The following is a 14827-nucleotide window of genomic DNA, read 5'->3' as shown; positions in this document are numbered from 1 at the left end:
ACTGCGATACAGGAGGCTTTGTTTGCCGTTGAGTCATGAGACTTTAGCTGCTCGTTTAACCGTATTCAAGAAGCCTCATGTTCCCTGTTAGCCAGACGCTGGGGCCCGCTGGAGGCGCACATGGCAGACTGCTGTTGTTCCAGTTGGAGGAGGCCCTTCTTACGCTGCCTTTTTGACCTTAAGGAAATGATTACGGTCAGGAGCTCTACTGTTGTTTTTGGAGGATTGAGAAATCCTTGTCCTGCGTATTTATATAGCTTTGTTTCCTTTCGTCTGCATTCCGCAGTGCAGCGGGGAGAACATTCCACTCTCCGGCCTCCTAATAGGGCTCAGGAAAAAGCACCAGGATATTTTACATCTGCGCCCTATGAGGTTTCCCCCTCCTGGCTCTCGATTTGACTTTTTCCATTTACAGTCATAGCCTGTAATAAATAGAGAAAGAATAACCGCTCGCTTGTGTTCAGAAACTCCTGGCGCGTATCACGTATTTATGGTCCGGGTTATTGGCACAGTGCACTGCATTTCTGCAGAACGATGACTAGCCGAAACACACGAGGCCTTGTTAGAGTCGTAGGCCCGCAGCAGTGTGTGTTCTGGCAGTGATGAACTGGACTGCTGACTGCGGCAGGTGTCTGGTGGCCAGGCTGATCCTTTACGATATCTTCTCTCTTTGCAGGAAATGGCAGAATTCAGGAACAGAGCCCTAATAACCAGAGGTCTCCCGAGAGATGCGTTGTGCAGTCTGTTGGGGTAAAGCGGTTTGCCATGGCAACAGCTGACAACGGCCAACCAGAGCGGTCCAGGTAATAATAGATCTCTTTTCAGAGCTGGAAGGCACACAACTCTTGGCCTTTCGTGTTTCGCCGTACACAGTGTGTAACCATAGTAGTGGACCTACATAACCACTTCTTTTCCCAAGCCAAAGGAATGCTTTTGTTTTATTTATGGTGCTCAGTTAAGGCCGCCTTGTCTTTTTAGTTTAAATACGCCTTCCTAATGTTCCATAAGCAAGTGTCACTTAAAAATGGACGAAGCGATCACATGTTTTGCTCGAGTGTCTCTCGCTGTGAGAGGCTTACCGCAACTTGTCAAAATGACAGTACAAGAAGCAGTGCGTTGATGTTAGTGGTTAACTTTGAATGTCTTTGTTCTTGGCATCTGATGTAGCAAGGGAGGTTCTCAATAATTCGAACATGTTTTTGGATCCCGTTCCAAACACTTTTTCCGCTACATCTGAAAATTCATTTTGGCCTCCTTGAAGAAGATTTGTCATGCGGAGCAAGACACTTAAATTGGAGTTTATATAACTGTCTTGGGGCAAGCAGAAGACAGTTTGCAGATGAGGCTGACAAACAGTACCTAAAAGGTTTTTTGACGTTTGCCATGGCAATACCATGTTTTTTTGGCATGTGTAATGTGTTCTTTGACATACCTTAGACTACCATATCAATATGAAATGAATTAGTGGTTGATCGATGGGCCAATATATAATACCATTCAAAAGTGTTGGATCAGTAGGATTTTTTTTGGTTTTATTTGAAAGAAAATAACTTTTTTTCAGCACGGATGCATTAAATTGATCAAAAGTGACAGTAAAGACATTTATGATGTTACAAAATATTTCTATTTCAAATAAATGCTGTTCTTTTGAACACATTTTAAACATGTTTTTACTGTATTTTGATCAAATAAATCAGATGTGTGTGTGTGTGTGTGTGTGTGTGTGTGTGTGTGTGTGTGTGTGTGTGTGTGTATCTAAAATAAATGTATATATGTGTATAAATGTATATATATATATATAGTATATACCCACAACCCACATATATATATAGAGAGAGAGAGAGAGAGAGAGAGAGAGAGAGAGAGAGAGAGAGAGAGAGAGAGAGAGAGAGAGAGAGAGAGAGAGAGAGAGAGAGAGAGAGAGAGAGAGAGAGAGAGAGAGAGAGAGAGAGAGAGAGAGAGAGAGAGAGAGAGAGAGAGAGAGTAAAATATTGGCTAATTATATGCTAGATATGTCTGTCTGTCTGTTACATGAATATGGTAATAATATACGTAGTATTGCAACAGTCCTTTTTTGTTAGAGGAGCAAAAATAGTGTGTTTATTAACATACATGTTGGGTAATATTTCAAATGTGTCCTTTTCAATAAATGTGGCTATACCTAGTGTGTGAAGCCTTTGTATTGGTTTAGCAAAAACAGAAGATTTTAAAAGGGTACATTTGCTTTCATACCACCACCACATTTTTTTTTTTGGCAGATCAGCAGCTGCATTTTTCTTTCTCTTTTCCAGTCAGTATTTCTGTGTAACAGTAAGATCTCTTTTTAAAAAAAATGAAATGAGGGAGAGAGAAAGTCATACATCTGCAGGTTACCGAGTGTTCAACACAAGATGCGCACACACGAGCAGCTCTGGGAAGTCTCCGAGCAGCCTCTGGTTCCCATGGCAACTGTGGGGTGGTCTCTATCGGCTCCATCTGAGAATAGGTAAAGTAAATCTGCATGCATCTGGCCGCCCGCCAGCGTCTCAAATGAAAGAGCACTTTGAATGGCTGCCAGGTTTGGAGGAGGAGAGAGGCTGTCAGGCCTGCTTAATGTTGGCAGTTTGTACTTGGCAAGACTTGCCTTTTCCCAGAATCCCTCACTCTGGCAGCCCGCCAGCCACTTAGCGGAAGCTGAGAGTTAACCCCTGCGATAAGCTGGTGGAAAGCTGAATGTAGAAAACTTTCCATGCCGCGTGCGTGTGTGTGCGCCTGTGCGTGTGCGCGTGCGTGCGTGCGTGCGTGCGTGTGTGTGTGTGTATGTGGGTAGGTGTGTGGATGTTCTGCACAGTGTGTGTGTGTATGTGCGTGCGTGCGTGTGTGTGTGTATGTGCGCGCGTGCGTGTGTGTGTGTGTGTGTGTGTGTGTGTGTGTGTGTGTGTGTGTGTGTGTGTGTGTGTGTGTGTGTGTGTGCGTGTGTGTGTGCGTGTGTGTGTATGTGGGTAGGTGTGTGGATGTTCTGCACAGTGTGCGTGTGTTTGTGTGTGTGCGTGTGTGTACGCGTGTGTGTGTGTGTGTGTGTGTGTGTGTATGTGGATAGGTGGGTGGGTGGATGTTCTGCACAGTGTGCGTGTGTGTGTGTGTGTGTGTGTGTGCGTGTGTGTGTGTGTGTGTGTGTGTGTGTGTGTGTGTGTGTGTGTGTGTGTGTGAGTGAGTGCCAAGCTTCAGGGTGATCTGTATTCATGAGAAGACTACAGGGACAGTGAAACATCCCTCAGTGAAAAGGAAGGAGGGTGAAATATCCTTGACAGACTGCATATTTAGACTTGACATTTTTGCTAAAGGATTGCATTTTTTTCTGTCCATAAAATCCCAGTTAAAAAATTTTGTGCAATACAAAATATAAATATTTGAGTTCTACCTATGGTCTTGTGTCGCGCAAGGGCGTTTGAGTGTTTGCAAAGTAAAGCCTGATTTCATTTTGAAGTCAAGTGACTCGATCCAAGATAATTTGCACAAACACTCGTTTCTTTGTGTCGTTAATTTGGGGCACAAACGAAAGACATCAGGCTCATTTACACCATCCGAGTCACAAGCACAGAGCACAAATACTGTACAAAGTGTCTCCGGCTTTACAAGCTGGAAGACATTCTGCTTGCCAAATCAGTAGTGGTTATTTTATCCATTTGACATCCAAATTCAGGCTCTGCAATGCTTGATGGACTGTATATATAATTTTCAGCGGAGGGAGAAAATCACATCCTCAGATTTGGCTCCTGCCTACTTGGTAGTTATGTTGTTGTTTTTTGCTTGGATAAAGCACAGCTTCTTTACGTGCCAGCAGAATGCAGGGATTGCAATACATGGCATTTCTCCTCTCCTCCAGACCTCCCTTGCTTTTTTTCTTCTTTTGGTTTTTCCACCCCCTCGTCTTGTTGTATAACAGGGCGAGTTTTTTCTTTTTTACATCATCTACGGGGTGTTTTAAGCAAATAATAGACCATGGGAAAGGGGCTTTAGGGGCGGGGCTGCCAAGTTTCCTCATTTAAAGTAAACAAACACTCAGAGACTGACCGATATTACCAGAAATATTATGAGTCTTTCATAATCATATTTATTAAATCACTTAAAGATGTCAGAATATCTACTATAGGTATTGTTTATGTTTAAGGCAGCCTCTACAACATGGAGCATAAATATGATTTCAAATGCCCAAAAATGTCTTGTGTATGTATTTCCACAGTATGCATAGTTTTATTGTAAATCGTATGCATTTTGCTGGTGTAAGCATTTTTCCAACATGATCTTGCATTATTAAGAGGACCACACAATATGAAGCTTATGGAATTTTTAGAAGCAATAAGATTCGACACACTGGAAGTAACATGAATACCTCAGATTTTCCACCCATAACTCTGGCTCTTGTATTCTGAAAGCAAGCTGGCTAAAGAGGTATGGCAAGAAGCTTGAACATTAAGTATTTTTTTTTATTAGTACGTTTTTGTATGTGATCCAGTAATGACTATTATCCATTTAATTTTCATTAGTAACTTTTCATTAGATAGTAATGGTTATCTATTAAATTAGCATTTAAAACAATTTATCAGATTTATTCATTAGAAACTAGTATTGATCACATTTATTCATTAGAAACCAGTACTTCTGTTTTTGGTACTAGTCATTATCCCAAAAGTGACTAATAACTATTTGTTGCATGCATGCTGGTGTCTATTTCAGATTTTCTATAGTAACTATTTATTAGTTTCTAGTGATTATTTCCTAGAGACACATTCTAGACTTAATAGCACTTATTTATTCGAAAAATATATATACTAATAAAAACAAAAATTAAAATGTGTTACCAATAACAATGGGATAGTTACTTGCCACTATTGAGATTAGAGTGAATGGAATGACAAAAATACTAGTAGGCCTATATAATGAGTAAGGACTGAATATTGACAATTGGATTTACTTAATGATCATTTAAAAAGTGCTAGTAACTTAAAAATAGACAACAGCATGTTTTGAAGCATAAATGTTATAGCGGCTTTCCATAATGGTGGCGGTGCGCGTTTCTCGGTCCATTCAGAAGATTTGTTAGGGAGTGGTTAGCACATGCGCACTCGCATGGCAACAAGTGGCTTGTCATTTGTAACAGAAAAAGGAACTGCGGAACGTGGTGCTGACGTCACTGGCCCAGCCAGGTGGCATTCCGAGAAGCAGAAGAGGCGCATTCGCCTCCTAGTAACCGTATAACGGATCCGAGAGGAGCAGCTCAACATGTCTTCGGCGCAGGTCTCCTCGTCGAGGAGACAGTCGTGTTATCTGTGCGACCTGCCGCGCATGCCGTGGGCGATGATTTGGGATTTTACGGAGGCCGTATGCAGGGGTTGCGTGAACTACGAGGGCGCGGATCGGATCGAATTTGTTATCGAGACCGCGCGCCATATGAAGCGGGCTCATGGCTTCCAGGAAGGGAGATCCCCTGGTCCCGCGCCGCCGCCTGCGGTGAAAGCACAAGCGGGAATGTCATCCAAGGAGTCGGTGCAGATGAATCATGTGGACGGCTCGTCCAAACAGCAGCAGCAGCAACAACAACAACAACAACAGTCCGGCTTGGACCGATACGCGCTCGGAACAGAGAGATCGCGGTTTGATTATTCTAGCATTGGCGCGCACAGGCTTCCTAACGGGCTCGGTGGACCGAACGGCTTCCCCAAATCAGACGACGGACCCCCCGAGCTGAACCGACAAAGCCCAAACTCACGTCGGAACCACGGGCTGGTGGCTGTGTCGGGGCAGATGAGCGTGCCGCCGAACCTCCTCCCGCAGACCCTCCTGAACGGCCCGCCGTCCGCGGCGAGTATAGCACAGCACAGCATGTCAGGACGAGCCCCTCCAGCCACGACCAGTATCGGACCTGCGCTCGCGCTCTCCGAGCAGGGTAAACGACCCGGTTCTGTGTCCAGCACGGACCAAGAGAGAGATCTGAAAGAGAAGCAGCGTAACGCAGAGGCTCTGTCTGAACTTGGTGAAAGTTTGAGAAACAGGTCAGAGGATTGGGCGAACAAACCTAAGATAGTGAGGGACACACTGATCACGCTTTCCAATTGCACTCCGTTTGATGTGAGGTTCAAGAAAGATCATTCCCTTGTAGGTAGGGTGTTTGCTTTTGATGCCACTTCCAAGCCCGGCATGGACTATGAACTGAAAATTTTCATTGAGTATCCCAGTGGATCTGGTAATGTGTTTTCCAGTGCGTCCGGTGTGGCTAAACAGATGTATCAGGACTGCATGAAAGACTTTGGCAGAGGGCTTTCCTCTGGCTTTAAATACCTGGAATATGAGAAAAAGCATGGGTCTGGCGACTGGAGGCTCCTGGGCGATTTGCTGCCGGAGTCTGTGCGTTTCTTTAAGGAGGGGCTCGGGGGTGAAATGCTGCCCCAGCCTTACATCGACGCCAGCTGCCCTCTGCTGCCCTCTGCACTGGTCAACATGCCCCGGGCCGTGGCGTCGGGCAGCTCGCTCAGGACGGGCGTGCGCAAACGCAAAGCCTCCCCAGAACCGGACTCAGCGGAGGGGGAGCAGCAGAGACAGCAGTGGATGGCGAGTCAAAGCGAGGCACTCAAACTGACCATGGCATCCAGCTCGTTCGCAGCCTCTCACGGCGGACCTCCACCCCTGGGGACGGTGCACTCCAGCCGAGCCACCCCACCCGAATCGGCCCCACAAAATGGACAGTCCCCCATGGCTGCGCTCATGTCGGTCGCAGACACTTTGGGTAACGCACACTCACCAAAGGACAGCAACTCTGTGCACTCCACCACATCCACCCGACACAACAGTAGCAGCCCAGTCTCCCCCGCCTCGGTGTCCGGACAGCGGCGTTTGGCCTCCCGAAACGGGGAGATCAGTCTGACCGGGACGCCTTCCCAATCGGGTTCACATCAGGGCATGGATCAGGTGCACCCTCAGAACATTCCAGACTCACCCATGGCCAATAACGGACCCTTGTGTTGTACTATCTGCCACGAACGTTTAGAAGACACACACTTCGTCCAGTGCCCGTCAGTTCCTAACCACAAATTCTGCTTCCCGTGTTCCCGGGAAAGCATCAAAGCGCAGGGGGCCACAGGAGAGGTGTACTGCCCCAGCGGAGAGAAATGTCCCCTGGTAGGGTCAAACGTGCCTTGGGCTTTCATGCAAGGCGAGATAGCGACCATTTTAGCCGGGGATGTGAAAGTAAAGAAAGAAAGAGACCCTTAAATATAAATATATATGCTTCCTGCATCAGAAACAGACAAGTGAAGCGAGTATATTTAAGGTTGTGTCTTAAAACTTGGTGAACTGCCTACCAAGATAACATTTATGAACATTATAGATGCATTTGAAATGCTAAGTGTGCAGCACGCTTGGTTTTGAGACACAGCCTACTTGTTGTGAATATTGAAGTAACAGATATAGTCCAGTGTACAGAGACATTTGTTTTCCTCCACGAAGGAGGAGGATGTGTGCGTGGAAACCTTTTTTTACGGCACTTTTGCGGTTTACGTTAACATTTCTATTCAATTTCATACTTATTTTCCACATCTACATGTACAATCCCAAGCAAAAAAAAAATGTTATTAATGAATACACTTTTTTGTGGTAGGTATAACAAATGAAGTGAGTCTAAAAGAGGGCATTCTTTGTTTCCTGATCCCGTCCTTTTTTTTTTTAATTTTTTTTTTTTAGTATGATCTTTAAAACGGCAGTTTTTAATTTGTATCCCGTGGTCTGAGAATACAGATATATTTTATTACGTGTTTTCATTCTCTTTTTGCTTTAAAGTTGCACGGACGCTTTAGTAGAGCAAAAAATACTGTAAATGAAAAATGAAATGCTCTGTTTGTTTATACATATTTCTGTAGTAACAGAAGACTTGTAACGTGCCTTGGAGCTGAGTAAATTGTAATAAATTCATTGATATTAACTCTTTGTGGCGTGTTAATTTGTCCAGGTTAGAAATGTCTTTGATATTTGAATTCTGCCTTGATTTATTTCAAAGTTCTCCGATGAATTATTCTAGTTGGCAAATTGTAGTTTTTTTCTTTCTTTCTTTATAATAGAAGACATCTTGGCAGCGTGGATATTGTTTAGTGTCGTCTATTTGTGTATGAAACGGTTATGTTTTGTAGATGTTCAACAACTGTATTAACTAAGGACCAAATTATTATTTTTTCCATTCTCTTTGCAATGGTGTTTTTGTTACCAACAATATCCATACAAAAGCCATTAAAAAAAATGAAAAGTACTCTGCTAAGCACATTTCTCTGTTGTTACATGTAACAGGGGATCGAGTATCTCAGTAAGCATATCATTTTCATTGCTTTGTCAGTGTGTTTTGCATTCATGTCACTGTTTTTGCTCCAAACAGATGTAGTCCTGCTAAACTGACCTAAAAGTCAAATGTTTGATGCAGCCACAGGGCATGAAACATCAGTTCAGCACTCCCTGATGGGTTTCACATGGGGTAGGTGCAGTGCTTGTTTAATATGTGCCATTATTTTTTTACTCTCTTAGCAACAAATTCTGTTAGCGCACAATAAAAACTGTTTTACTGCATATACAGAAGCCGTTAAAATACGCACCCTGCTCTTTACACACTGTGTCTTAATCTGTTATGCCTCAATTTAGGAGCTATTAGCTGTTCCCTCTCTCCGTGTGTCAGTATTTTGGTGCAAGTAGGAAAGCTGGATAGGGAAAATGCTTGCACATGCCTGAGATGGCCCTGGGGATGTATTCCTCATTTAGAATTCAGCTGGTTGGTCATGTGACTTGTCAGTCGTACTCTTGCATTGGCTGCGGGAGCGAGGGAAAACAGTTGGTGCGTGGCTGTTGCCATGACTCAAACTAATGCTCTTTCACAGACAAATAGAAGGTGGCACAATTCATTCATGGCAGCCGGCCATGCAAGAGCATCCAGACCAAATAACTGGGGGGACGTTAAGGTCATAGAACAATGCACATGCCAAGTTATCTTACTGAAGTGGGCTCTGTGGTTGAATACTGTGGAGGCCTGTGGTGCACATCCTGTAGATCGGAATAATTTAAGCGGGAACTAGAACAGTTCTGCACTATGCAAGATTTTTTCTATAAAGGCCATGTGCAACATTTGTTTTTGTTAATCAGCATGTTGTGTAATACACATTATGCATTACGTGCAGCATATATATCAGTTTATATAAGTGCGTGTATGTATGTGTGTGTGTGTGTATATATGTATATATTGCACTGCATCAAATTTCAAAATAGGTATTGAAAGGGTCTGTAACTATATTCTTTTGCACAGTTAAAACTGAATGTTTTTTCCCTCATTGAATCATGCATATGAATTAAGATTTCCTTGCCAAAATATTTACATATTCAAAAGACAGTGGGTCGTATGACAGCACAATAGATTAGCGAGGCAATTTAGTTCAGTTTTGTATAATACATCATCCCTAATCCGTCTAAACCTGGTGAAGAGTTTAGTTTGTCGTGCTTTGTGGTGCATTGCAGTGATCTTGTCGCTGCTGCTCTGTCTGTGAGGAATCAAAGGTGTGGTGTCTGGTTCAGGATGGAGTGGGCTTCTATTGTCATGCTAAAACTGACTTGGGTTTGAGGTGCCCTTGGCTGTCTCCATAATCACATGGGTTTCAAGTTTCAGTGCACATACAAAGAAAAAATAAACAGATACAACAACCCCACCCATTACAGAAGGCGGGGGTCGCACTTCCTGTTTACTACACATGCTTTTGTGGCGTCTTGAGTGTGTGTGTTAAATTCTGCACCTTTCCATGGAATGCTTTGAGACGCAGACAACTGGGAGATGTGGAGAAAACCCTTTAATTGGCTTTATAGTAAATATAATCCATGTAAATGCATAAATGCTTAAGAAATCGCACATGATTATTTTGAGTGGCCATTTAAGGATGGAGATATATCTTAACGATATCAAGACGAGCACAAATCCCATTACTGCCTTTGTGCTGCTATTTTTCAGCATAATACATTTCTATCCGTGTTTACAAGGCATTTATTGATCCACTGGTATATTTGGACCTCTTTTACAGTCTGTTGTGTGTTGGATTTATTTGTGTTGCTGCAAACATCTCAAAATGAATATTAGTCTCTAACTCTAATGTAGCCTGTCTGTTTCAGGAACATTTGTTTTTGGTCGCATTGTAAAATCACTGCAGTCTGTCCACCCTTTGCTAGCTAGTGAAGCCAGCGGCTTCTTCCCCTCCTCCAATTCCTTTCATCCCCATAACACACACACTCTCTCTCTCTCTCTCTCTCTCTCTCTCTCTCTCTCTCTCTCTCTCTCTCTCTCTCTCTCTCTCTCTCTCTCTCTCTCTCTCTCTCTCTCTCTCTCTCTCTCCTTCAAGGGAGAAGTTTCCAGTGGATAAAAATACAGCCACTCCAAAGGTTACGCTGCAGTGCCATCGTGCACAGTTGCCCATGGTAACAGCCTTGTTCAAAACATCATTTATTCAGGAATGTGCAGAGAGGTTCAGCGTTAACCCTGCGTGTGCCGGCATTTGGCTGTCTGCTCCGCTGTGTTTTGCATGTCTTTTGTTTATAATTTTGTTTTATAATTACAATACCGTTTTCTTGCTGATATTGTTACATTGTTTTCTTGTCATTGGAATGAATAACAGTGCAGTTACAGTGGGCGTGAAATCTCAAAATCCAATCAACAACTAATGGATTGAACCAGGTTCTTTTTTTTCTTTGTTGATGATCCATTTTACTCTGATGTACATCATAATAATGGAAGAAAAGATCTGTTGCGATGTTCATTTCATCACAACTTTGCCCATTTGTACAGTAGTCTGATCATACCACTTTAGAAGTTATTTTTCTGTGCTGCTAGTGCTTTACTTATTGCTTAAAATAATTGTATTGCATATTAGCAATAGGTTTCCTGATAGTCCCAACCCATACGTCAATGTTGCAAAGAAACAAAATGATGGGGAAATGCGCATGCGAATGGATTAAAGTTGTCTGTGCATATTATACTGGTACATGCAAAACTATTTTAACCATTACACCCCCCCCCACCCCCACCCCCACCCCCACCGTGTCAATGCACCCCTGACTGCAATATGGCATTTAACTCTCTGCGCTTGTGCTTGTTATTTAGTACCAACGGATGAGGGAGGGGGGTTATGTGCAAAAAGGGTTATTCCCATTTTGTTTTCATTCACTGTGCCTCCGAGCACAACCATTTATAGACGGTGATGTCAGCACTATCTTCCATAGCCCAGGGCCTCTTTGGCACATAATGTATGCAATCTCAGACATTCCATTCCTGCCTCGCAAATAAGCTGCGGGCTACAGCGGGCGTGTGCTTCCCCCTCTTTCTGCACATATTAAAGGCACTGAGGGGGAATTGATTTTCTCCTGCTTTTCACTCCTACTCTCTCGTTGAGTTTATTTTTTGGCAGCTTTTTTTTCTTCTTTCCTAGCGCAGAGAAACTAGACCGTAAATCCTTTTTCAACCGTTTGGGAATAGCATGCTATTGTTAATATGATTTAGTGCGTCTCTCAGAAGCAGTTTTGATTTTGCAAATGGCTGAATTCACACTTTTGTGAATGTGTTATTAAATAAACATCTTTTTAAAAATCGTGATTCGTCTCTATTTTTATGAGCCCCTTATATAAGAACATACGCCTCACTGAACAGACACAGCTCCGGTCTACCCTTGACTAATGGCATGTGGGTTGTAAAAAGGGGGTCCGTTTTGGCAGTTTTTCAGATGTTTTTCATTAGCTTGTAAAGGACATCAATTTTCGGATGGAATTCCAATTTGCATTTCAGGGCCAGTCCCTCTTGAGGTCCAGGGCCCTGTTACAGCTTCCTGTAGATTCCCGCCGGAGAAGTAGTGGGGTGGGGGGCTAGTTTGGGGGAAGGGGATTGTTTCTGAGCACATGGAAATGGCCTATAGGGCACCATGGAGACTCCGTCTGTCTTGAAAAGCTCGCAGGCTGGATTGTTCAAGGATGTTTTCACTTGATTGATCTAAAGTGTTGAACTGAGAACCCACTGAATACACACCGAAGTGCAATTTTTGTATCCTTTGACTCTTTCATGTGCTCTCTGATTTAGGTTTTATGCATTCAAATGACTATAGTGTGTGAAATGACACGCATGTTTTGATATTCATCGCATTTTTCCCACAAAACACTGAGTACTAATGGTGCGTTCACGTGCTATGGTAATTTTGGTAAAAACCAAAAGCCGACGTGGAAAATGCACATGAACATCCCCTCATGTGGTATTTTCCACTGGGCAGCTCGTAGTATATTTTGATTCACGAGTTGCCAAGATGAGATAACCTTTGACCTTTTCAAAATGGCGGAGAGCAAAGCAAGAGTCGTGAATGGTAAAAATATGTACTATTCATGATCTAGAAAATATACAGCATATTATTTACCGTTTGAGTTTTGATAAATCATCTTCTTGCTGTAGCAGATGACTTAAGCAATCTAAAATAGTTTTAGCTAAATAACAGGTCTGGATCTCCATCTTTTTACCACATTACGACAACAAAAGCCCTTGAACGCAACACACTGGTAAATACCAGTTCACAAGTGGAAAATATCATATTTGGCACGTGAGCGCACCATAAACATTCCTTCCTCTGTTTTTAGTTTGCAGACGGACTGGCTGGGGAAGGAAAGGGTTAATTTGTAACCACGGTCTGTGCCTCTCTTGGCCGGCTCACTGGAGAAATGTAGCCCCCTTTCATTCTCTGAGTTGTTTACACGACTGGTAGCCATTTTAGACTGGAGCTCTGCTAACACAGAGAGGTGTCGGGTTTCTTAGGCTTTCACAGTGCAGCGAGTTCAGTCAGCGGCTTGTTCTGTCATCCATCTTCCATCGGGGCCCCTGCCCCCCTTACACATTCACACACACACACACTCTCTCTCTCTCATTCTACAATCTGGTCACCATCCACTGTACTCTGAGAGCTGTATACTGTTCACTTTTAAGTTCTGTGTTGTTTATTAAAGCAGTAAGCCACTTGAGGCCGAACATTATAGTGATTTTTCCACGGCTAAGGGGTGTTTTTAGTTAACGCATTGCGGAATTGTGTTTTATCATGTTGTTGCATCAGCAATATGATAAAACACAACAATGTTCAGTATGTAGTTGAATTTATTATTATTAATGTATTTATTTTATTTAATGTATTAGTCAAATGTATTTATGGTAATTTTAATGAATTGCAGCTTAGACACAAATGTTTTAATACTCTACTATATATATATATATATATATATATATATAGATATATATATTGATATATATATTGTTTTAGTTGTTGTTTTCTGGTTTTTCATTTAATTAAATCTTTTTATTTAAATATATTTATTTTTTGTATTATAGTATATTACAATAATAACACGGACTGCTATTTTGTTTTCAACTTTTTTTTTCATTTTTACGTTTAATTGCTCTCTTTCTCAAGACTTTTTGTGTGTCCTGTTCTCTCGTTTGCCCTTTTTTTCTGCAGTCACTCAACCTTGTCTTGTCCTAGATTTGAAAGCACATGCTTTCACAGAGCTGTTAAGGGATCAGGATTCTCTGTCTGCATTAGTATCTGTCTGTCTGTTACCTTGATCATGTACCAAGAAACACAGATGATCTCACTGGACCAAAACCATCAGTATTAATAGCAGCGAAACTCCCATGTAATGAAAACCTTCCCAACGACCTTGTGGTGAAACCAAAGGTTGTCGTCTATCACAGCTGCTAGACAGGACGATGGGTGTGGTTTGCCCAACGAAGGGTCTAATTGGAGGGCTCTTTAAAGGTGATGTCATTTATTTGTCTATGGGTCTTTAACTTAGCACTGTTGCTTTCCCATCACTCGGGCATTATTCCAGACCTTCTGATTGGATCTAATCAGGTGTTCCTCTGTGTCTAAACAACTCCAGCCCATCATCTCACCTGGAGTGGTATCATCTGCTTTCATTAGGAAATGAGTTAGATTGATCAGCCGAGGCCTCCTGAGCTGTTTGTAACAATCATGTCAACAAATACATCCTCTATTTATGAGATAGATTTAGCCTTTTCTAGAATCAATAAGCCATGTATGGTACTGTATGAAAGCAGCTCATTTGTTTTATTTACAAATGATTTTGTAAGCATGTTGATATTTGTTCTGCAGTAAATGCTAGTGTTGAATTGAGCTGACTTTGACCTTTTCTGTTTGGTTGATCATCCAGTATACCAATAGTGTGATCAGTTCAATGGGCAAGTAATCAGAAATGACACTACCATGTTAGATTATAGATTTTCTTTTACTAATGTGTGTTTGGATCTTTGCATCATTTTCATTATCTTACATCTGAAGATTGTTCCAAGATGTTCTGACCCGAAAATGTTTTCCTTAAAGTAAGTGATTTTGTTTTTGCATTACATAAGAATTTCACGAAAATAATGGCAGAATTTTTTTAATGGTCACAAAACATTCATATTTCTTTATAAAAAATGTCTTTATATATATATATATATATATATATATATATATATATATATATATATATATATATATATTTCTATTGCTTTATATATAATGTAAAAGAAAAAAATTGACTTTTCTTGAAAGTTTGAGATATTTAACATTCCTCGTCTCAACAGCTGAAGTCTTGTACTGTGTGTCTCTGTACTCCCCCATTCGTATTTTATTCCACTCCGTCTTCCCCTCTTGTTGACTGAACATTTTCGCAGTGTGTCCAGCTGCCGCCTGCCGTGCGCTGTGCTCCATGACCTCAGCTCCTGGTTGCTGATTGGTTAATATAGATTTTGACA

The 14827-nt window shown here is 42.1% G+C and overlaps 2 protein-coding genes across 7 annotated transcripts in view; both read left to right on the top strand.

The window, feature by feature from the left end:
• Nucleotides 1-14827, top strand: part of kiaa0586 (KIAA0586 ortholog) — a 121238-nt gene that overhangs the window by 9120 nt on the left and 97291 nt on the right. For all 6 annotated transcript variants that reach the window (XM_077238964.1, XM_077238963.1, XM_077238962.1 and 3 more), the window contains one exon: nt 677-803. In XM_077238964.1, coding sequence (XP_077095079.1) covers nt 677-803 — 127 coding nt within the window. The remainder of the gene's footprint in view (nt 1-676; nt 804-14827) is intronic.
• On the top strand, nt 3162-7954 carry irf2bpl (interferon regulatory factor 2 binding protein-like). Its single transcript, XM_077238970.1, has one exon. The coding sequence runs from the start codon at nt 5263-5265 to the stop codon at nt 7246-7248; it is 1986 nt and encodes a 661-aa protein (XP_077095085.1). The 5' UTR covers nt 3162-5262; the 3' UTR covers nt 7249-7954.

The sequence above is a fragment of the Siphateles boraxobius genome, unplaced genomic scaffold, assembly GCF_051911475.1.
Source record: "Siphateles boraxobius isolate OS27281-9 unplaced genomic scaffold, OSU_SipBor_1 22, whole genome shotgun sequence".
Classification (NCBI taxonomy): domain Eukaryota; kingdom Metazoa; phylum Chordata; class Actinopteri; order Cypriniformes; family Leuciscidae; genus Siphateles; species Siphateles boraxobius.
Note: the sequence above shows the minus strand (reverse complement) of the source record. Positions and strands in the feature narration are given on the sequence as shown.